This window comes from Ursus americanus, chromosome 23, assembly GCF_024610735.1.
Source record: "Ursus americanus isolate L20-20 chromosome 23, mUrsAme1.1.p, whole genome shotgun sequence".
Lineage (NCBI taxonomy): Eukaryota > Metazoa > Chordata > Mammalia > Carnivora > Ursidae > Ursus > Ursus americanus.
This window is the reverse complement of record NC_142149.1, coordinates 20,360,496-20,381,771: the sequence shown is the minus strand read 5'-3', so window position 1 is coordinate 20,381,771 and position 21,276 is coordinate 20,360,496. Positions and strand designations below refer to the sequence as shown.

Below are 21,276 nucleotides of genomic sequence, written 5' to 3'. Positions count from 1 at the left end.
CCAAATGGTAGGATGTAAAAATGACTATTGTCACCATATCAAAAATATCTATTTTTCTTTCCACTTTCTTAAAATGCAGAATAGGTGCTTAGACTCCAGTGTGTTGCTCTGTGGGGATGGTGGGGCTCTCAGCAGCAGGGGGAGGTCCTGCAGGTGGTGCGGCAGGGGGCAGGCTGGCAGCAGGGGGGGCGGCAGCAGGGCGCCTGCACAGAGATGGGCTGGCAGCAGGTGGAGGCCCAGCAGCAGGGGCGGCAGACCACGGCCGTGCAGGACGTGGGGCAGCAGCTGATGGGGCGGCAGCAGCCCTCCTGCAGGGAGCAGGGGTCACAGCAGACAGGGCGGCGGCAGGGCTCACAGATGGGGCGCGTGCAGCGGCAGGTGCAGGTCACGGGGCGGCACACGGTGGTCTGGCAGGACACGGGGCGGCAGCAGCAGGGGTCGCGGCAGCAGCAGGGCTGGCAGCAGCCTCCCCCACAGCCCGAGGAGGAGCAGGTGGAGCCGCAGCAGGAGCCGGACATGGTGATGTCTGGGGTTGGTTACGGTTGGACTGGTGAGAGGATTTGGGTGTTGTCAGGTGTGAATGTCTTTGTCCTGCTCGGGGGCCTTTATATACCCTGGCCAGCTGCTGATGACCCCCAGGACACATGATCATTTCTTAATCTTCTAACCAATTAAGTGAGGATTTAGCATTCAGTAAATGATGTTTTTTGAATCTTCACTTTATACACATCCATGCACACAACCACAAACATTCCTTTGTTTTCCATATTGTTTATTCTTACCAAATGTAGACATTGGATTCAGTTCTGATGAATTTTCCTTTGAAATATTCCTAACTCATACAAGAGAAAAGAGTGTGTTTTCTAAACTAGAATTGTCTCTAATCACTGTGCCCTTTAGCCTTGAAGTCAGCATTTTATTGCTGGACTTCAAAGACTCACATAATAACCACCCAGTGACTTGCCTTATTTACACCTGTGCCCCTCACAGTAACAGGTTAATAGCAATACTCTTGTGTAGGCCAGTAGACATCTTCCCAGATGTCTCCTTCCATGACTCACCGAGAGGCAGGTTTGTGGTTTTCAGATGAGGAGGGAGCACATGGTGTCCTGGACCCCTGCCACCCTGGTTTAGTCACTCTTCCGCAGTAGGTCCTGGGCTGTTCTTCCCTGGTTGTTGTCTCCCCATTCACCTGGAATGCCCTCCTCTTCCTTCCAAACCAAACTCAACTTCTACCTTGACTGTAAAATTTTCATAAGGATATGTTGCTGTTTTTAATCTTTGTAATTTATTTGGGATTAATAATTACATGTGTAGATTCTTGGAAGAGACTATAGAGAACATACAGCCCCTCATCTTATGGGAGAGGTCCTGTGGGTTCACACAATCACACAATGAAGTCTGGGTCTCTTCATTCCTCAGTAGCAGCCTTTACTAAGAGTTTTATGTTTATCAGGTTCGGTAGACCATAGTCTTCAGACAAGAGAGAGAATGTCTCAGGTGTCCCCCCCCCCCATTTTTATCTCAAGTCTTAAAGTAAGCATCATTAAAAGTGATACTGGAAAAGAGTTAGGGAAGTGTCTTGTCCCAAGGAGAGGTAATCCGAAAGGGCCCCAGGACTTGTTTGCTGGGTCAGATCTGTGCGCCAGTGCAGAGGTGTCTCTCTGAGAGCGATCAACAGACCTTCGCTGTTGGTTGGGTGGGGGTGTGGGGAGTTGCCTGTTCTGGGATGTTCAAAGTGTAGTCTGGTTCCCTTTGGTAACACATTGTGGCGCTGTGAGATAATGAGCTTGTCTAATTCCTTTTATTGTTTTTTATTTATACTTCACCCCATGCCTTATCCCTTGTAATGAGTTCCATAAACTGGAAATTATGAAGTAGAGATAGACTTTTCCTTTGGATTTGAAGGAGGGGGGGAAAGAAGAATCCTGTTCCATCAACCCCACTTACTTTCTGTGAGCACTAAATGAAAGAAAGGGCCAGGAGCTTGCAAACCACCAATCAAATGTCCTAAAATTACTACTTTGAGCTTAAAGGGAGAGGCTTTTATTGTTTTCATGGGGGAATTAGTTTTATTTTTGCTTCAGTGATATCGTGGAAGATATAGATGTGAATTATATTAAATTCATTCTCTAAATCTCTTCATCCCAAGATTCTCTCTTGGCTCATTTACAGTATTAGTTGATTTTTTAGTGTGCAGGTGCAGACTAAGTAATTCTCTGATATAATGTGGCTAGAATTACATGCAGGGTAGTTTTTTGTTGCTACCATGGTTGACTTAGTCAGCTGTAATGCATAACAAGCAACCACAAACTCTCAGAATGTACAACAACAAGTTTTTATTTTTTTGGTCACATGTCTGCAGGTCATTTGGGTTTTGTCTGATTAAGGCTGGTCTTGGCTTCTGGCAATGGGTTCGTTTGGGGCTTCCTTCTGAATTAGAGTTGCCAGATTTAGCAAATAAAAATACAGGTGCCAAGTTAAAATTCGATTTCAGATAAACAAATAAATCTTTAGTATAAGTTTGCCTGAGTATGCATGGGGCATATTTATATTAAAAATTTGTTATTTATCTGAAGTTAAAATTTAATGAGGTGTCCTGTATTTTAATTGGCAACCCTGGTTCTGATGGCATAAGCACACGGGAGCAATGCAGTCATGCAGACATATTTCAAGTCTTTGCGTGGATCATGTCCTCTAACATTGCATTGGCCAAAGCAAGTCACATGGTGAAGTCCAAGTTACGGGGTGGGAGAGTGGAAGAGGAGTAGGAAGGGGAAGAGAGTAAACATTAATGAGGAATGATCTAATCTACCAGAGCAACAAATCAGTTATTTTAGGAATCTTTGTTGTGAAGCTTGGACAAAGACTTTTAGAAAGTCAGATTAGATGTTCAGTGCATTTCCATTCATTTGGGTAACTTTTATATCTCTTCCTCCTCCTCTTCCTGGTCAACTAGGAAATGTCATTGATTTAAAAAGGGACTTCCCGATCTACATATTTAAAGCAATCCCTATCAAAATACCAACAGCATTTTTTACAAAACTAGAACAAACAATCCCAAAATTTGTATGGAACCACGAAAGACCCCAAATAGCCAAAGCAGTCTTGAAAAAGCAAAGCAAAGCTGGAGATATCACAATTCCAGACTTCAAGTTATATTGCAAAGCTATAGTAATCAAAACACTACGCTGCTGGTACAGAATAGACACATAGGTCAATGGAACAGACTAGAAAATCCAGAAATGAACCCACAACTATACAGTCAATTAATATTCAATTAATATTCAACAAAGCAGGAAAGAATATCCAATGGGAGAAAGACAGTCTCTTCAACAAATGTTGTTGGGAAAATTGGACAGCAACATGCAAAAGAATGAAACTAGGTCACTTTCTTACACCATACACAAAAATAAATTCAAAATGGATGTGAGACCTAAAACCATAAACATCATAGAAGACAGCACAGGCAGTAATGTCTCTGACATTTGCTATAGCAAATTTTTTCTAGATAGATCTAGATAGATCTCCTGAGGCAAGGGCAATAAAGCAAAAATAATCTATTGGGACTACATCAGAATAAAAAGTGTCTGCACAGTGAAGGAAGCAGTGGACAAAACTAAAGGGCAGCCTACCGGGATGGGAGAAGAAATGCCTCTGATAGGGAAAAATCCCTTCTGCTTACCTTTTCAGCATTCCTTTGGCTAATCTTGGACCTTTTCTTTTCTATATGCATTTAGAAACAGTTAGTCATACTCTGTTAGAAAAATCTCATTGGAATTTTGATCAGAATGGTATAAAATTTATTGATTCAGCTAGGAAGAATTTTAAATTTAATTTTATTTATTTTTTAAATATTTTTTTATTATGTTAGTCACCATACAGTCCATCCCTGGTTTTTGATGTAAAGTTCAATGATTCATTAGTTGCGTATAGCACCCAGTGCACCATGCAATACGTGCCCTCCTTAATACCCATCACCAGTCTATCCCATTCCCCCACACCCCTACCCTCTGAAGCCCTCAGTTTGTTTCTCAGAGTCCATAGTCTCTCATGCTTCATTCCCCCTTCTGATTTTAACTTTTTAAGGGACCTCCACACTGTTTTCCAAAGTGGCTGTACCAACTTGCGTTCCCACCAACAATGTAAGAGGGATCCCCTTTCTCCACATCCTCTCCAACATTTGTTGTTTCCTGCCTTGTCAGTTTTTGCCATTCTAACCGGCATAAGGTGGTATCTCAGTGTGGGTTTGATTTGAATTTCCCTGATGGCTAATGTTTTTGAACATATTATCCATCACGAGCAAGTGGGATTCATCCCTGGGATGCCAGGGTGGTTCAACATTCACAAATCGATCAGTGTGATAGATCATGTCAACAATAAAAGAGTCAAGAACCATATGATACTCTCAATTGATGCAGAAAAAGCATCGGACAAAATACAGCATCCTTTCCTGATTAAAACCCTTCAGAGTGTAGGGATAGAGGGTACATTCCTCAATTTCATAAAAACCATCTATGAGAAACCTACAGCAAATATCATTCTCAATGGGGAAAAGCTGGAAGCCTTTCCTTTAAGATCGGGAACACGACAAGGATGCCCACTCTCACTATTATTATTCAACATAATACTAGAAGTCCTTGCAACAGCAATCAGACAACAAAAAGGGATAAAAGGTATCCAAATCGGCAAAGAAGAAGTCAAACTGTCTCTCTTCGCAGATGACATGATAATCTATATGGAAAACCCAAAAGACTCCACCCCCAAACTACTAGAAGTTATAGAGCAATTCAGTAATGTGGCGGGATACAAAGTCAGTGCTCAGAAATCAGTCGCATTTCCATACACGAATAATGAGACTGAAGAAAGAGAAATTACGGAATCCATTCCATTCACAATAGCACCAAAAATCATACGTTATCTCGGAATTAACCTGACCAGAGACGTAAAGGATCTATATTCTAGAAACTACAAATCACTCTTGAGAGACATTGAAGAAGACACAAAAAAATGGAAAAATATTCCATGCTCATGGATCGGAAGAATTAACATAGTTAAAATATGCATGCTGCCCAGAGCAATCTACACTTTCAGTGCCATCCCGATCAAAATACCAATGACATTTTTCAAAGAACTGGAACAAACAGCCCTTAAATTTGTATGGAACCAGAAAAGGCCCCGAATCACCAAGGAATTGTTGAAAAGGGAAAACAAAGCTGGGGGCATCACGTTGCCGGATTTCAAGCTGTACTACAAAGCTGTGATCACAAAGACAGCATGGTACTGGCACAAAAACAGACACATAGACCAATGGAACAGAATAGAGAACCCAGAAATGGACCGTCGGCTCTTTGGGCAACTAATCTTTGACAAAGCAGGAGAAAACATCCGGTGGAAAAAGGACAGTCTCTTCAATAATGGTGCTGGGAAAATTGGATAGCTACATGCAAAAGAATGAAACTTGACCACTCTCTCACACCATACACAAAGATAAACTCCAAATGGATGAAAGACCTCGATGTGAGACAGGAATCCATCAAAATCCTAGAGGAGAACATAGGCTGCAACCTCTGTGACATTGGCCACAGCAACTTTTTTCATGACACATCTCCAAAGGCAAGAGAAACAAAAGAAAAAATGAACTTGTGGGACTTCATCAAGATAAAAAGCTTCTGCACAGCCAAGGAAACAGTAAAAAAAAATCTAATATGTTTTTTAAAAGTTTCTACTCTTTTGGGAGCTGATTATTCCCCTTTTTAAACATAATGTTATTTCTCCTTTTCTCTCTCTTTGACCGGTTTTACCAGACTTTTTCTATTTCATTTTTTTATCTTTGTTTATATAATTAATTTTATTAAACTTTTCATTTTTTATTGTATTTATGTAATTTTCCTAAGCTTTTCATTTAAAAATATGTTATTAACATTTAAATTTGTCATTATAACCTTCTTTCTACATTGGGTTTACTGATTGATGGGGTTGTAATAGAAGGGGGTTATCTCAACTTGTGATTGCAAAGCATTGCTTCAAGGAGAAGCCTATGCATTGTTGGTGGGGATATAAATTGGTGCAGCCACTCTGGAAAACAGTATGGAGGTTCCTCACAAAATTAAAATAGTACTCCATATGATCCAGCAATTCCACTTCTGGGTATTCATCCAAAGACAATGAAAACATTAATTAAAAAAGATATATGCATCCCTATGTTCATTGTAGCATTATTTACAGTAGCCAAGATACAGAAACAACCTAAGTGTACGTCAGTGGATGAATGGATAAAGATGTGTATATACACAATGAAATTTTACTCAGCCATAAAGAGGAATGAAATCTTGGCATTTGCAGCAACACGGATGGATCTTGAGGATATTATGCTAAGTGAAATAAGTCAGGCAAAGACTAATACTGTATGATTTCACTTATATGTGGAATCTAAGCAAATGAACAAACAGAACTCATAGATACAGAGAACAGATCTGCGGTTGCCAGAGGGGAGTAGGGTTGGCGGGGGGGACTGAGTGAAGGTAGTCAAGAGGTGTATACTTCCAGTTATAAAATAAGTCATGGGGATGTAATGTTAGCATGGTGACTATAGTCACTAATATTGTATCACATACCTGAAAGTTGCTAAAAGAATAAATCTTAAAAGTTTTCGTTACAAGGAAAATAATTTTGTAACTTTGTATGGTGACAGATAGTAACTAGACTTATTGTGGTAATCATTTCTTAGAGTACACAAATATCAGATTATTATGGTGTATACCTGAAAGATATAATGTCATATGTCAATTATATCTCAATAAAAAATTATAATTTAAAAATAAATAAGAGCTAAAGACATGAATTAAATCTGTCCCAATTTAGGGTATTAAGACATATACATGTGCACTTACACATGTGCTGCTTTTATTCTAATATCTTAAATTATCTATATTTGATATAGCACTTATTCTCAAAGTGGTTTCAACATGACTGTTCTTCCTGTATCATCATGTAAAATATAGTTGCCTAGTTACTGAGTAAAATGATCATGAAAATAATAGAGAACAATGCTGATAAATTTTTATGTGTCAAAAAGTTTATTAGAAAGCAAAGAAGCAACAAAACATAAGAAATTCGCTCTTTTAGAAACTACATAACTGGACCCCTAGGTCTAAGGGTATAACTGTATCCCAGGTCAGAGGGTATCAAATCAGTACTGCACAGGAGTTACAGATAATATTCACTTTATTAGGAAGGATAATCTAGAGCCCAAAGTCATAAGGAAGAAAGAGAAATTTAGAGGAGTGGGATAATTTTTTAGCTGATGGATTACAAATTAATATCCATATTTGGCACCAGTATTGAAAGGAAAAGATAATAATGGAAGGAGCTTAACATGAACCAGAATGTGCTCCGAGTCCGTGGGGTTGGTTCATTGGAATCATGTGGCTCAACCTGTTGAATGAGGTCAACCAGACCCCATGTATCCTAATGCTTAGCACAAAAGGAGGGTCTACATCTGTAGGGCAGGAGGTAAACAGAGATGGTAGTCATAGGGCAGGGGGCTCAGCAGCAAGAGGAGGCACAGCACATGGGGCGGGGGCAGGTGGAGATGACACAGGTGGGGCGATAGCAAGTGGTGTGGCAGGAGACCCGGCCACAGACTGGGCGCAGGCAGCAGGAGGGGCAGCAGCAGGAGGGGCGGCAGCAGCTGGAGCCACAGCAGCTGGAACCACCGCAGGAGGGGCGGCAGCAGCTAGAGATGCAGCAGGAGGGGCGGCAGCAGCTGGAGCCACAGCAGCTGGAGCCACCACAGGTGGGGCGGCAGCAGCTGGACACACAGCAGCTGGGGCGGCAGCAGGTAGTCCTGCAGCAGGTGGTCTGGCAGCAGGAGGGGCGGCAGCAGCTGGAGCCACAGCAGCTGGAGCCACCACAGGTGGGGCGGCAGCAGCTGGACACACAGCAGCTGGGGCGGCAGCAGGTAGTCCTGCAGCAGGTGGTCTGGCAGCAGGAGGGGCGGCAGCAGCTGGAGCCACAGCAGCTGGAGCCACCACAGGTGGGGCGGCAGCAGCTGGACACACAGCAGCTGGGGCGGCAGCAGGTGGTCCTGCAGCAGGTGGTCTGGCAGCAGGTGGGGCGGCAGCAGGTCTCCTGGCCACAGCCCTGGTCAGAGCAGACGGAGCCACAACAGGAGTTGACCATGGTGTTAGAGGTTAGAGGTTCTGGGTGGGTTTCTAAAAGAATGAGGTTCTCAAGTGTGATCTCTCCCTGCCCTCTGTCACTTTTATACCCTGCTGAGGGCTACTGTGACCATGTGCAGGACACTTCTTGTTGTTTATCCTAATAGAAAATCAGTTAGTTTTAGTAAATTAGATAATTATGTTTATCTGGTAAATATACCTATATATAGAAAAGGCTCCATTTCCTTCTTCTGTTGTACTGTGCTATCTGATTTGGTTAAAACCAAGTGAATCAGCTCCTGTATTTCTTTCCTTGTCTGAGGTGTCTTCCAAAGTAGACCCATCCCATGACATTGTCTCACGGGATTTCACAAGTATTAAATCTTTATTTACATGTTTAATTCCTGGATAGTATGTTGAGAGTGGATTTTATAATGACTAAATCTGCTGTCAAAGAGGTTAACAACAAGTCATATGAAAATGGTAGTAGGAAAATAGAATGAAAGCCATCGTGGGGGGGGGCAGTCCCTTGTGTGCAGTAGGGGATACTGTGATTCCTTTGGAGTTTATGGATGGCCAGTGAGGTATAAAGGATCCTAACAAAGTTCCTATCCATTTTGTGTTATCGAATCTATTCAATTTGAAAGTTATGATGCAATGATAGTAAAAACCCATTGGCATGAATAGGTCCTTTTAAAAGTTATTAAATTATTATGGACATGTTCTTCAGAGATAGGGTATCATAAAGGAGTATTTTTTCTCTTATTTTGGTGGATGAACATACCCAATAGAATATGTATGTCGAATATTTTCTTCTATTCTGAGCTTTTGTCTGTCAAGAAGTTATGTTTGAGGTATTTTGCTTGATATAAATGAGATCTAAGCGGTTAAGCTTTAATCTGTGTCCTATAGGCACTTGAATAAGACAAGACACATATGTAGGGGTTTGGCAAGCGTATAGGACGTTGTGTGATAAATAACAATTATGTATTTAAAACTGTACACTTATGAAATATGAGATAATACTAATAGTTACTATTTTTGAGTGCCTATTGCTTGTCAGGAATTTTTTTGAGTCTTCTTTAATTGTTACCTTGTTTGTACTTCACAAGGGATCTAAGAGAGGTGGTCACAATTTTTCTTAATTCTTCAGACATGAGGTAATTGAGGCTCAGATAGATTGAAGTCATATAGTCAGTAGGGAAAATGGATCTTTCTTAGAAGTTTCTAAAAGGTATGAGGAGTAATAATCCCATGTCCTTTCTCATACTGTTTCATTTATGTAAATGTGCTTTCTCCCTTGTCAATTCAACAAACTCTTGCTCATACATAAATGTGTAGTCTGGATACCAGCTCATCTCTAATGTCTTTCTTGATATCTACCACATTCAAAATGAATCCTCCTCTCCCTTTTCCTCCAAGATACCTGTGATATAGGGTATCACACTCTATCATAATTGGTTTATATCTTTCCCCCCCATTCCTTCTATATACCCCATGAGGTCGGAGATTGGCTTATTCATATATATAAACATGGTGCCTAGCAACTGCTCTGAATGAATGTTAGTTGAGTGAATGTGGAATTTATTGAAAACATAGGGCCTTTACCCACTCTTTATCATACTGTAGATAATCCAGATGGATGGAGAAAAGAAAAACACTCAGACAATGGGGATATGATTGAATGGGGGTCTATTTTTGGCCTCTGATGGAGTAAATAACTTGTCTGATTGGTAGGTATAGGATGGTCAAGAAAAGTAATAATCCACTGCTAAAATGCGACTGCAAAGATATTCTTGAATTTATGCAAAGAAAGTGGATACTATATCATCACACAGTTGGGAGAAAGGTGTGAAAGAACATCTAGGCTTTTGAGATATTATTTGCCTGGGGGTGGGGGAGTGACAGGCAGCAGGAAGAAAGTTTAGGTGGTGGGTGCAGGGTAGGTATGAGAGATGAATGCCTGTCTAGGTTGGTGGCAATGGAAGCAGTAAGGAGGATAGTGATGGAATAGCACTTCAAAGAGAGTCAACCAGGATCACTCACAAAATGGGCAATAGAGGTAACAGGAGACCTCATTTTTTTAAAAGATTTTATTTATTCATTTGACAGAGAGAGACAGCCAATGAGAGAGGGAACACAAGCAGGGGGAGTGAGAGAGGAAGAAGCAGGCTCCCAACAGAGGAGCCTGATGCGGGGCTCAATCCCAGAACGCCGGGATCACGCCCTGAGCAGAAGGCAGACGCTTAACAACTGAGCCACCCAGGTGCCCCAAGGAGACCTCATTGTTAAAGAGGACTCATAATTTAATATTTTTCAATTATATACACATATATTTTGTAATTAAATTCTGTTAGTGAAAAGATAACCATTTGTAATAAAATATGTTTTAAAATCTCACCAGAAACAAAATAAAAAGACAAATGAGTGAATGAAAAAAAATACTTGCAATTTATACCAAAGACAAAGAGCCAATGACCTTAATATATAAAGCACTTCTAAAATTAGACTGGAGAAGAGGAAAAACCTGATGGAAAAATAAGATGCAGATCTGTCTTCATCATATAAAGATGCCCAGTCTCACATATAGGAATGGAATTGAAATTATATGGGATACCTCTTCTCACCTGTGAGACTGTCAAAAACTCAAAATTTGACAACATTCTCTAGTAGTGAGATTATGTGGAAATAGGCATGCTCCTCATACTTTTCTTACAAAGATTTGACAATAATTAGCGGCATTATTCTTTGACTCAGCTATCCCAATTCTATAAATTACCCAACATACTCAGGCAAAACTGTGAAAACATGTTGTGCAAAATTATTCATGGCACTGCTGTTTGTAAAAACAAAACAACAGGAGCTAGACACAACCTGGGTGTGCTTCAGTAGTGTCGTGGTGAATGAGCTCTGGTGCATCCCCATGATGGAGTACTATTCAGCTGTAAAAAAGGAATAAGGAGTATCTTTATATGCTACTATGAAGTAATCTCCAGGATATATTGTTAAGAGATGATAAAGCAGATGGAGCAATGTGTCTGTAGTGTTATACAATGTGTCTAAACAAATAAGGGCAGGATGTGGGTGGGGGATGGGCTAGATGGGTGATGGGGATTAAGGAGGGCACTTGTTATGATGAGCACTGGGTGTTATATGTAAGTGACGAATCACTAAATTCTCCTGAAACCAACAGTACACTATATGTTAACTAACTAGAATTTCAATGAAAATTTGGGAAAAAAAATAAATGCTGATGGGTAGAAAAAAGTAAGGGAACACATATAGAAAATGTATTTTGTTACATTAATTTTTTAAAAATGGAGGAACAGAGAAGGAGAAGCGAAAAACAAAACAAAAAAGGGGACTTACATTTCCTGCTGAGGAGTCTTAGGGACTGGATTTATCCTTCTGCCTGAAACAACTAAAAAACCAGACAAAATAAATGAAACAATGGTTTTTAGACATTGGCTGTCAGTTCAGAACACTGGTGCCTTAGAGGAAACAAATGAGGTGATCCCTAGAATTGCCTCAGTTTATTTCTTGAAGCGAGTTTCTGGGGGGGCAGCTCTGGGAGAGAGAACCTGGTAGGGCCTGGTAATCCTCCTGACTTGAGGAGTCAGAGCTGGGATGAAGGAGGTCAAGTCAGCTGTAGTTCATAGCGTAGAGTACCAGAGAGGAAAGCGTTGCACAAAGAACCCTAAAGATCTGCAGAAGGTCCATCTGCATCTTCAGCTGAGTCCTTATGACTGCATGTGCAGAGGAAACTACCCAAAGGCAGAAAAAGAGCTGCCCTGCTCCGCTCTACCTCCATAAAAGGCAAAGGGAACAATTCTTGAAGCTGATACAAGGCCAGAAACAGCCGATGCTCCCATGAACCGGAGTGAAAAACCTTGTAATGCGTGGGTCATTGGTTAGAGTACTTAGAATAGTATTGCCTCAGGAGTGGGGCAGATTTTTCCCTAGAGTAAAGGCTGCTCTGATCCCACCTCACACACTTTATAAGCAAGTCTTGAAAGGATCAAACTGTTAAATCAACTTAATTGCATCTCAGAACAATCAATTAATTGGATTCCATCAAAATAAAAAAATATTTACTTTTCAAAAGATACGGTTTAGGCAGTAACCTCTTTGATATTGGCTGTAGCTACTTTTTTCTAGATTTGTCTCCGGAAGCAAGGGAAACAAAAGCAAAAATGAACTATTGAGATTACATCAAAATAAAAAGCTTGTGCACAATGAAGGAAGTGGTCAACAAAACTAAAAAGCAACCAACTGAATGGGAGATGATATTTGCAAATGATGTGTCTGATAAAGAATTAGTATCCAAAATATATGAAGAACTTATAAAACTCAACACCCCAAGAGCAAATAACCCAGTTAAAAAAATGGGCAGATGACATGAACAGACATTTCTCCAAAGATTGCCTATAGATGCTTATCATTATTTACCATCAGAGACATGCCGATCAGTATTCTAAGGAGATAGCACCTCACACCTGTCAGCATGGCTACAATCCACAACAGAAGAAACAACAGGTGTTGGTAAGGAGGTGGAAAAAGGGAAGCCTCCCACGCTGTGGTGGGAACGCAAACACTGGGGGGTGCCTCCACTGTGATAAGTGGTATGGAGTTTCCTCAAAAAGCTAAAAGTAGAACTACCATATGATCAAGTAATCGCATTGCTGGGTCTTCTCTACCGTCCCCCAAATACCAGAACATGAATTTGAAATGATACATGCACCCTTATGTTTATAGCGGCATGGTTTACAATACAATAGCCCACGTACAGAAGCAGCCAGAGTATCAACCGACAGATGAATGGATAAAGAAAATGGGTCTTTATCTCCAATGGGCAAGTATTCTGTCACAGAAGACAATGAAATCTTGCCATTGGCAATGACATGGATGGAGCTAGAGAGTACAGTGCTAAGCAAATAAATCAGTCAAAGACAAATAGCGAATGATTTCACTCATGTGGAATTTAAGAAGCTAAACAAATGAGCAAAGGGAAAAAAAAAGAGAGAGAGAAACCAGTCAAGAAACAGACTCTTAATTGTAGAGAACAAACTGATGGTTACCAGAGGGTGGGTGATGGGTGAAATAGGTGAAGGGGATTAAGGAATTCACTTGTGATGAGCGCAGGGTGATGTATGGAATTGTTGAATCACTATCATACACCTGAAATTAATATTGCACTATTAACCACCTGAAATTAAAATAAAAACTTAAAAAAAGATATTGTTTAGGAAATTAAAAGGCAAGCCACACGCTGGAGAAAACACTTAACAGAACATATATCTCACAAAGGATTTGTATATAGAACGTATAAGGAATTCTTAACACTGAATAAGAGAAGCAACCCAACAAAATGGGTGAGAGATTTGACTAGACTTTCATCAAAGAAAATACACAGATGGAAAGTCAACCCATGAAAATATGTTTAACATCATTAATCACTAGGAAAATTCACATTAAAACCACAAGATAACATCATACACACTCTAGAATGGTTGACGTTGACAAGATTGGCCTTACGAAGTGTTGGTGATAACATGAAGCCGTTGGAACTTCCATACAAGGAAGGAACATAAAATGGCTCAGTCACTTTGTAGGTTTGACTTTGGACTCATGTCAATATTTTATATGGTAATAAACATGAAAAATTTTTAAATCTCAAAATTATTAAAACAACAATAAGGGAACCTAACTGTATATCCAGGCCTAAAAGGCAACTAACCAAGATCAAAAATAAGCAACTGAAAACCAGTCTTGAGTTTGTTCTCAGTAATCGTGTTGTTGTTATATTGGTAATGTTATTCTGATACTGTTGGACCGACATCATAGAATAAAGTATGAGTAAAATACATTGGTGTCACTGAGACATTTTTGGCAGGGGAGAAATGAGATAAGTAAGGTATATGAGGTTAAGTGAAAGCCCTGTAGTTCTCAGTAGAAACTCATGACATGGTTTACCATTTAAACACATATTTTCTAGTTGTGAATGCCGAAAAAGCTAAAAGAAAGTGATTTAGTAGTAATGAACATACATATATTTCAATTTGTGGTCTTAAATACTGTTTCCTCCTAAAGAAACTGGGACTCCTCCGTGAAATGGCTGATTAGAAGTCTGGGGAAGGAAGTGTACAAGCGAGTCTGCAGTATCCTGTTACATGAAAAAGCGACGAATTTTCAAAGGTTACTTGATTCATGTCGAAAGGTCTGGGAGGTCAACTTGAAGTTGCTTATTTGAGCATCAGTGGAGGGATATGAACTGGAATGGACTGATTCACCATCAATTATATTGAAATCCATGAGTTCATATTAATGCAAAATTTTAAAAAACAAAAAACTCTTTTGTCACCTTTGGAGGATGCAGGTAAATAAAGGGAAAGAATCAAACGTTTATTTTATAAATGGCAGACAAAGGAATAATAGAACTGCAATATCGTGATTTTGCTATGCCTAAATGAAATAATGGTCCTAGGCAATGATCAGCAGCAGCTGATAACATCAAAAAAAGGGAGACAACTGGACAATATGGGCTTCCTGATGGAAAAGCACACCACTATCTATGAAGCTGTTTTTGGGTCCTACAGATCTTTTGGGATATAGTCTCCCATTAACAGGTTCAGCCGTTCTCTGGGCTAGTTGTGTAACTTAACTATAGTTATGGGTCTGTGACAAAGGGAGGTGGGAGAAGTAGTGAGGGGAGCTTGTGTTGTCGGATCACTTCTGCAAGCCCAGAGGGTTCAGGGAAATTTGGGGACTCAAGATTTTCAAGTGCCTCAATCCAGATGTCTCCACCTCATATCTCAGGGTCTCTTTCTCTCCCAATTAGGGCCCTGACCTTGGTATGGCAGAACTACCTAGGTTGAATGAACAACCAGCTCTGGAGCTCTGCTCCTCCTCTGATGAAGTCCTAGCCTTGGTCCTCAGCTTTATTTACCCTCTATGAGAGTCAGTTTCTATGCTGCCAGTGAAACCTCTAGCTTCTACATCTGTCCTTAAATCTCTGATTTAGCGCCCTCAGCCTTTCATGATGTTTTCCCAAATCAGTTGCTCCCAGCTACATTCAATTTCATTTTCCTTATAATTACTGTTAATTGCTTTCACAGATATATACTATGGAAAAAATGTCCCAGGGAGCATTAATTGCTTACAGATTTTCCAAAAATTTTTTCTCTAACTTTTATCCATGAATTCCCAAGAACATTTGTTTTACCTAAGAACTTAAGAGACTGACAATGAAACCAAAGTTGTGACTAAGGGGGGCCTTCCCTCTATTGCAAAATTGACAAAGCCATGTTGTCTGTCCTACATGTGTAGTTAAAATATAGTTGTCCGGACTGCGTTAAAAAAATCTTTTTTTTAATTTATTTTTTACTTTTAAATTTAAGTTCGATTAATTAACATATAATGTATTATTGGTTTCAGAGGTAGAGGTCAGTGACTCATCAGTCTTTTATAATACCCAGTGACTGCATTGAAAATCTTAAAGAAGAGTACCATCACACTGAATTTTCATACAGGAAAGTGGTGGTTTATTTTGGCATAGAGTTCTAACATAGGAAAATTTGGGGAATAAGAATTACAAAAGGGAGTCCACTGGACAATTAAGAGAGAGATTATAAAAGTCTGTAATGTAGAAATACTGAAATCAAACTTCAGCTCCTTGAGCTTGATGAGCTGGTGCCCCAAAGTTAAGGAGAATTTGGGGCAAATTGGTCAATACAACAGTTGGTATGTTGTAAGAAAATTCACACTTGGATGAAACGGAGAGAGGTGCAGAAGTAGAATTTGGACTGAGGCCTGAATGTGCTCACAGTGTCAGTGGGACTGTGATGGACTCATTGGAATCATGAGACACAACTCAGTTGAGCAACATTAACCCCACTTCATGTGTTCTAATGGTCAGCACAAAGACAGTCTATATCTGAGGGGCAGAGGTAAATCGATATGGTGGTCAGAGGACAGGGGGCTCAGCAGCAAGAGGAGGCACAGCACATGGGGCGGGGGCAGGTGGAGATGACACAGGTGGGGCGATAGCAGGTGGTGTGGCAGGAGACCCGGCCACAGACTGGACGCAGGCAGCAGGAGGGACAGCAGCAGGATGGCTGGCAGCAGCTGGAGCCACAGCCACTGGAACCACAGCAGGAGGGGCGGCAGCAGCTAGAGATGCAGCAGCTGGGCCTGCAGCAGCTGGAGCCACAGCAGCTGGAGCCACCACAGGCGGGGCGGCAGCAGCTGGACACACAGCAGCTGGGGCGGCAGCAGGTGGTCTGGCAGCAGGTGGGGCGGCAGCAGCTAGAGGTGCAGCAGCTGGGCCTGCAGCAGCTGGAGCCACAGCAGCTGGAGCCACCGCAGGAGGGGCGGCAGCAGCTGGACACACAGCAGCTGGGGCGGCAGCAGGTGGTCCTGCAGCAGGTGGTCTGGCAGCAGGTGGGGCGGCAGCAGGTCTCCTGGCCACAGCCCTGGTCAGAGCAGACGGAGCCACAACAGGAGTTGACCATAGTGTCAGTGGAAGAAGTGGGGTTCCACAAGTGGGTATAAGTGGGTTTCCACGAGAGTGGTTTCTTGGTTTGAATGTCTCCTCACCTCTGTCCCCTTTTATAGTCTGCTGAGTAGCTGGTTACCATGAGGAACACTCTTGTTGTTTTTCCTACCAGGAAACAATTAGTGTTACAAGTTAATAATTATGTTTATCAAATTAAATATGCCAATATCTGTGAAAAGCATCATTTTCCTTTTTCTACAGTGTTGTGATTCATTGGACCACTTTTGCATTTTTTTCTGTATAATGTATCTTATAAGTTGGAGCTGTCATATGATATTGTGTTATTGACTTTTTCCATGTGCCCCACTTCTGTGTATGACTCCAGTGATCACATTTTATTTTTAATTCCAGTATAGTTAACGTACAGTGTTACATTAGTTTCTGGTATATGATATTAGTTATTCAACAATTCCATACATCACCCAGTGCTCATCACAAGTGCACTCCTTAGTCCCCATCACCTGTTCACCCAGCGACGAGTCTTTCCTCCTATTTCCTGATGAGCACTCCACCTGATAAGTAGCATGCATTTTCCCAGTCTGACAGAGAGAGAGAGAGAGAGAGAGAGAGATTGTCGTTGTGATAATCATCCTCGAAATATGATCATGGATTTCATTCTTTTTTTCCCCATGGTCATATTTTGAGGATGGTTATTACAGTGCCAAGTCTCTCTCTCTCTCTCTCTCTCTCTTTTGGTCAAAGTGGAAAAATGCATGCTACTGTCAGATGGAGTTCTGGTAAGGAAATAGGAAAGACTCATCACTGGGGTTGCTTGTGTACAATGGATGGGGAGGACTGGACTGTGTTTCCTGGATGCTTGGAGAGTTGGGGGGTGGTGGTCACAAACAGCATTCTAAACTCATTGTAGTGACTCTACCTCAAGATGTAGCTTTGACTCATTTCTTTTTGATGAAAGAACCATTTTCAGAAATGAACTTTTCCTTCAGGAATCTTCTCCACATATAGTATGCTAAAGGTGAGCAGGTTTGATCTTTCTTTTGATTGGCCAACATATATAATAGATTCTGCATTATATAGAAGATGTTATTTAAAGCATCTTTCTCTTGTGCTCTTTCCATAATTCAAATTCAAGTCAATTCTGCTTAAAGAAGATGCAAACAGATAAGCCTTGCTGTTTGTATAGATACTTAGATATGGTATATTGAAAGGCAAGATTTTGGCAAATATTCAAAGCATCACAGAATTAGTGTCCAAAACAAGCATTATGTATTTAAGGCTCATGTACATACAGTGAGAAATGAGATATTACAGATACTGTTTGTGAGTGCTTGCCATGTGCCAGATAGTCTGCTGAATGCTTTGTAATTACTGTGTTGAGTTTTCTTCTTAAAGAACCCATGAGGTACTCATTATTCCCTAAGAGTTCACTTAGAGGTGTGTTATGTTGCTGAGTCCTATGAAGTGTATACCTTTGATTGTGCTGTTACATCTCCTTAGAAAATTCATTCTCCCACATCAACTCAACAATTCTATATTCTCTAAGTTCTAGCCCAGAGCACTCCCTCCTCCCTTATGTTTTCCTTGACATTTCTTCTCTTTTTCCCTAAACCTCATCTGCTCCTCCTTTATGTTTGATATCACATTGTGGGACACCCGAACTCGGCACATCTGTAACTGGAATGTGATTGTCTGTCTCCAGCTGGATGGAGACACCTGCGGTGAATGCTTGACCCTTAAAGTATTTTCATCATGCATGGAACAGAGCACATCATCAGTGGCTTTTAAAAAAAAAAGTTTCTAGGAATCACTTTTTAAATTTAAATGTTGTTTTGCAAGTATGTAAAATATTATGGTACCAAAAGAAATTCTATGAAGTGAGGCATGATTAAGGAAGTCTTGCTATTTCTGTTCCTTCCCTCCCCTACAGAGAATCATTTTTATAATCTAAGGTTTTCCCTCCCACTGCTATTTTAAGTGTTAAGTCTGTTGCATTTGCATAGTTGTATCTCCTTTGTTTCTTAGATAAATAGTTGTATGCTAGTTACACGTTGCTTTAACTTGCTTTGTTTCACTTAGCAATTTATCCCAGAATTATGTTATTTCACAGTAGTATAGTTCAGATATTCATTTCATTGTCAGCCACGAAGTGTCCTATTCTTTTGCCATAATATGATTTATTTAGCCAGCCCCCTATTGACGGACATTTGGGTTGTTTTCAGGCTTTCACTATTAAAATAATATTGTGTACTTGAAAACAAGAGGTCTGTTTTTTTATCTTGGGGGTTGTGCATTTGATGCATATCTGCCAGATCTATCTTAATAATTGTGTGTAGTTATTTCATGTTCTTATTAATTTTTCTTCACATGTTCTCTCTTTAAGTATACAGAGTGTTAGTCTTTGATTTTGGCTTGTGTCTTTATTCTTGCATCATCTTCTGTTTCTGAAGTTTAGCTTTGTAGTTATATTTTCACTGTAACCTTTACCATAATAAAGTGTCCCATTTGTGTCCTGTAGTGCTTTTTGGTATAAATCTGACTTGTTTGGTTTAAAAATTGTGACTTCTGCTTTCTTTTATTTGCATTTTCTGTGATATGTCTTAATTCTTTTACTTTAATTTAATTTAATTTAATTTAATTTTTTTTAAAGATTTTATTTATTTATTTGACAGAGATAGAGACAGCCAGCGAGAGAGGGAACACAAGCAGGGGGAGTGGGAGAGGAAGAAGCAGGCTCATAGCGGAGGAGCCTGACGTGGGGCTCGATCCCATAATGCCGGGATCACGCTCTGAGCCGAAGGCAGACGCTTAACCGCTGTGCCACCCAGGCGCCCCAATTCTTTTACTTTTAAACTTTGGAAACCTGTTGTTTTAGTTGTATCTCTTGTATACAGCAGTGTTGGGTTTTTATTTTTTAGCCAATCTGAAAATCTTTTTCTTTTTATAGGTCAGTTGAGCCTATTAATGTGTGTTGCTATGATCAGTTGATCAATATGTTTGACTTTAGTTATGTAATTTTTATTACATATGTAGTTTGTTATATTTATGTCATAATGAATAGTGATATATAATATATAATGAATAGTGTCCTACAACATAGTGAATTATGCATATGTAATATATATGTTAAATACCTACATCTATACCTCTTTCTATTTCTCTCTCTCTATTGGTAATCCTTCATTGCTTTATTCTCTCTCTCTTTCTCAGTATGTCTTTGATATTTAGGAAGGTTTATTTTATACTAACAGTTACCTTTAAGTAAACATTTGCATGTAATACTCTACGAGACTGATTTTCTGGCTACTGTCGCTTGATTCTCTGTTTTAAGGAATATTGAAATTACTTAGTTACTTCTTCATTTCCCACTGCTTCAGCATTAGACCTGTTACTTCCGGTAGGCAGTTAGCAACATTTTTCTACTTTATGTATTCTCTTTCCTTTTCATCTGTTTTTTTGGAAATTGTACCATATCTGTGTGGTCACTCTGTAGCCATCACATATCATACTGCCTCTTGCCTGGTCATCATTCCTTGGTAGTTCTACAGATAATAGGTATGCATTTCTCATATATATTCAGCCCATAATATATTTATATAACTCCCTCGCTAGTCTTCATGTAGATGTCCCTCCAATATCCTCAGTCATCTTGTTTGTTTAAAGCTCATTCACTAATAAATCCCTTAGGATAGGCCCACAGGGAGAATATTCCCCGAGTTCTCTCATGTTCACAGTAGTTTATTTGTGGCATGGAGTTTGGTTTGGTTGGATATAAAATCCTGGGATCACATTTTCTTTCTTTGTCTTAAAAATGTTACTTTATTATCTTCTGACATGAAGTGTTGCCATCAAAATGTGTGAACACTATCCTGTTTCCTTTTCCTTTTAATTGACATGGATGTTTTGCCTAGATACTAAAATGATTTTTTTTCTTTAAAATCCAGTAGTTTTATATCATCATAACATAATATAATGTAGTATATATTATAAATTTATTATTGTTGTTGTTGTTATTATTATTATGTCTCAGTTTTTACCACCATGGGCTGATTTTTCCAGGTATATACAACTGTTCCTTTATTTGAATTGTAGTTCTTAGTAGGTTTCATTGCTTTGTTTCTCCCTTTGGGATATCTATTACATATATTCTTTCTTATTTTCTATGTCACTTTTCCCTGCAGAACCCTTTTATATCTTTGTTTCATTTTTCAAGATTGCTTTAAAAATTCTAGGTTCTAGAAGAAAAGGAGGGGTAAACAGAAGGGGGAATGGCTCTGGGAAACAAACTGAGGGCTTCAGGGGGGGGATGGGGGAATGGAATAGGCTGGTGATGGGTATTAAGGAGGGCACGTATTGCATGGTGCACTGAGTGTTATACGCAAGTAATGAATATGGAATTTTACATCAAAAACTAGGAAGGTACTGTATGGTGACTAACATAATATAAAAAAATATTATTAAAAAATAAATTCTAGGTTCTTTGCTTCTAAGCATCTACTAAAAAGCTGTTTTTGAGAGTTTTGATTGGGATTGCATTGAATCTTTAGATAGACTGCTGGAGAATTGACATTTGAACAACATTAAACCTCCTTCTAATCCAGG

At 39.9% G+C, this 21,276-nt stretch overlaps 2 protein-coding genes across 7 annotated transcripts; both read right to left on the bottom strand.

Moving 5' to 3' along the window:
- Positions 1 to 128: 128 nt before the first annotated feature.
- On the bottom strand, positions 129 to 518 carry LOC123781907 (keratin-associated protein 2-3). Of its 2 annotated transcripts, XM_087854426.1 has the most exons (2): positions 506 to 518; positions 129 to 466 (listed from the first exon to the last, which is right to left on the bottom strand). In XM_087854426.1, exons 1-2 carry the CDS (start codon positions 516 to 518, stop codon positions 129 to 131), a joined length of 351 nt encoding a protein of 116 aa, XP_087710552.1. The 2 variants fall into 2 exon arrangements, with proteins under 2 accessions (XP_087710552.1, XP_045637636.1); XM_045781680.1 differs by having other exon boundaries at positions 129 to 518.
- A 6,958-nt stretch (positions 519 to 7,476) lies between these two features.
- LOC123781817 (uncharacterized) lies at positions 7,477 to 8,187 on the bottom strand. Of its 5 annotated transcripts, none has more exons than XM_045781549.1 (2): positions 7,820 to 8,184; positions 7,477 to 7,693 (listed from the first exon to the last, which is right to left on the bottom strand). In XM_045781549.1, exons 1-2 carry the CDS (start codon positions 8,182 to 8,184, stop codon positions 7,549 to 7,551), a joined length of 510 nt encoding a protein of 169 aa, XP_045637505.1. In that variant the 3' UTR covers positions 7,477 to 7,548. The 5 variants fall into 5 exon arrangements, with proteins under 5 accessions (XP_045637505.1, XP_087710548.1, XP_045637502.1 ...); XM_087854422.1 differs by having other exon boundaries at positions 7,477 to 7,895; positions 7,986 to 8,184; XM_045781546.1 differs by having other exon boundaries at positions 7,477 to 8,023; positions 8,060 to 8,184.
- Positions 8,188 to 21,276: the final 13,089 nt, after the last annotated feature.

Bases quoted from the DNA above. Each gene is read 5' to 3' on its own strand.
- LOC123781817 (XM_045781545.2), bottom strand. From the start codon at position 8,184: ATGGTCAACTCCTGTTGTGGCTCCGTCTGCTCTGACCAGGGCTGTGGC.
- LOC123781907 (XM_045781680.1), bottom strand. From the start codon at position 518: ATGTCCGGCTCCTGCTGCGGCTCCACCTGCTCCTCCTCGGGCTGTGGG.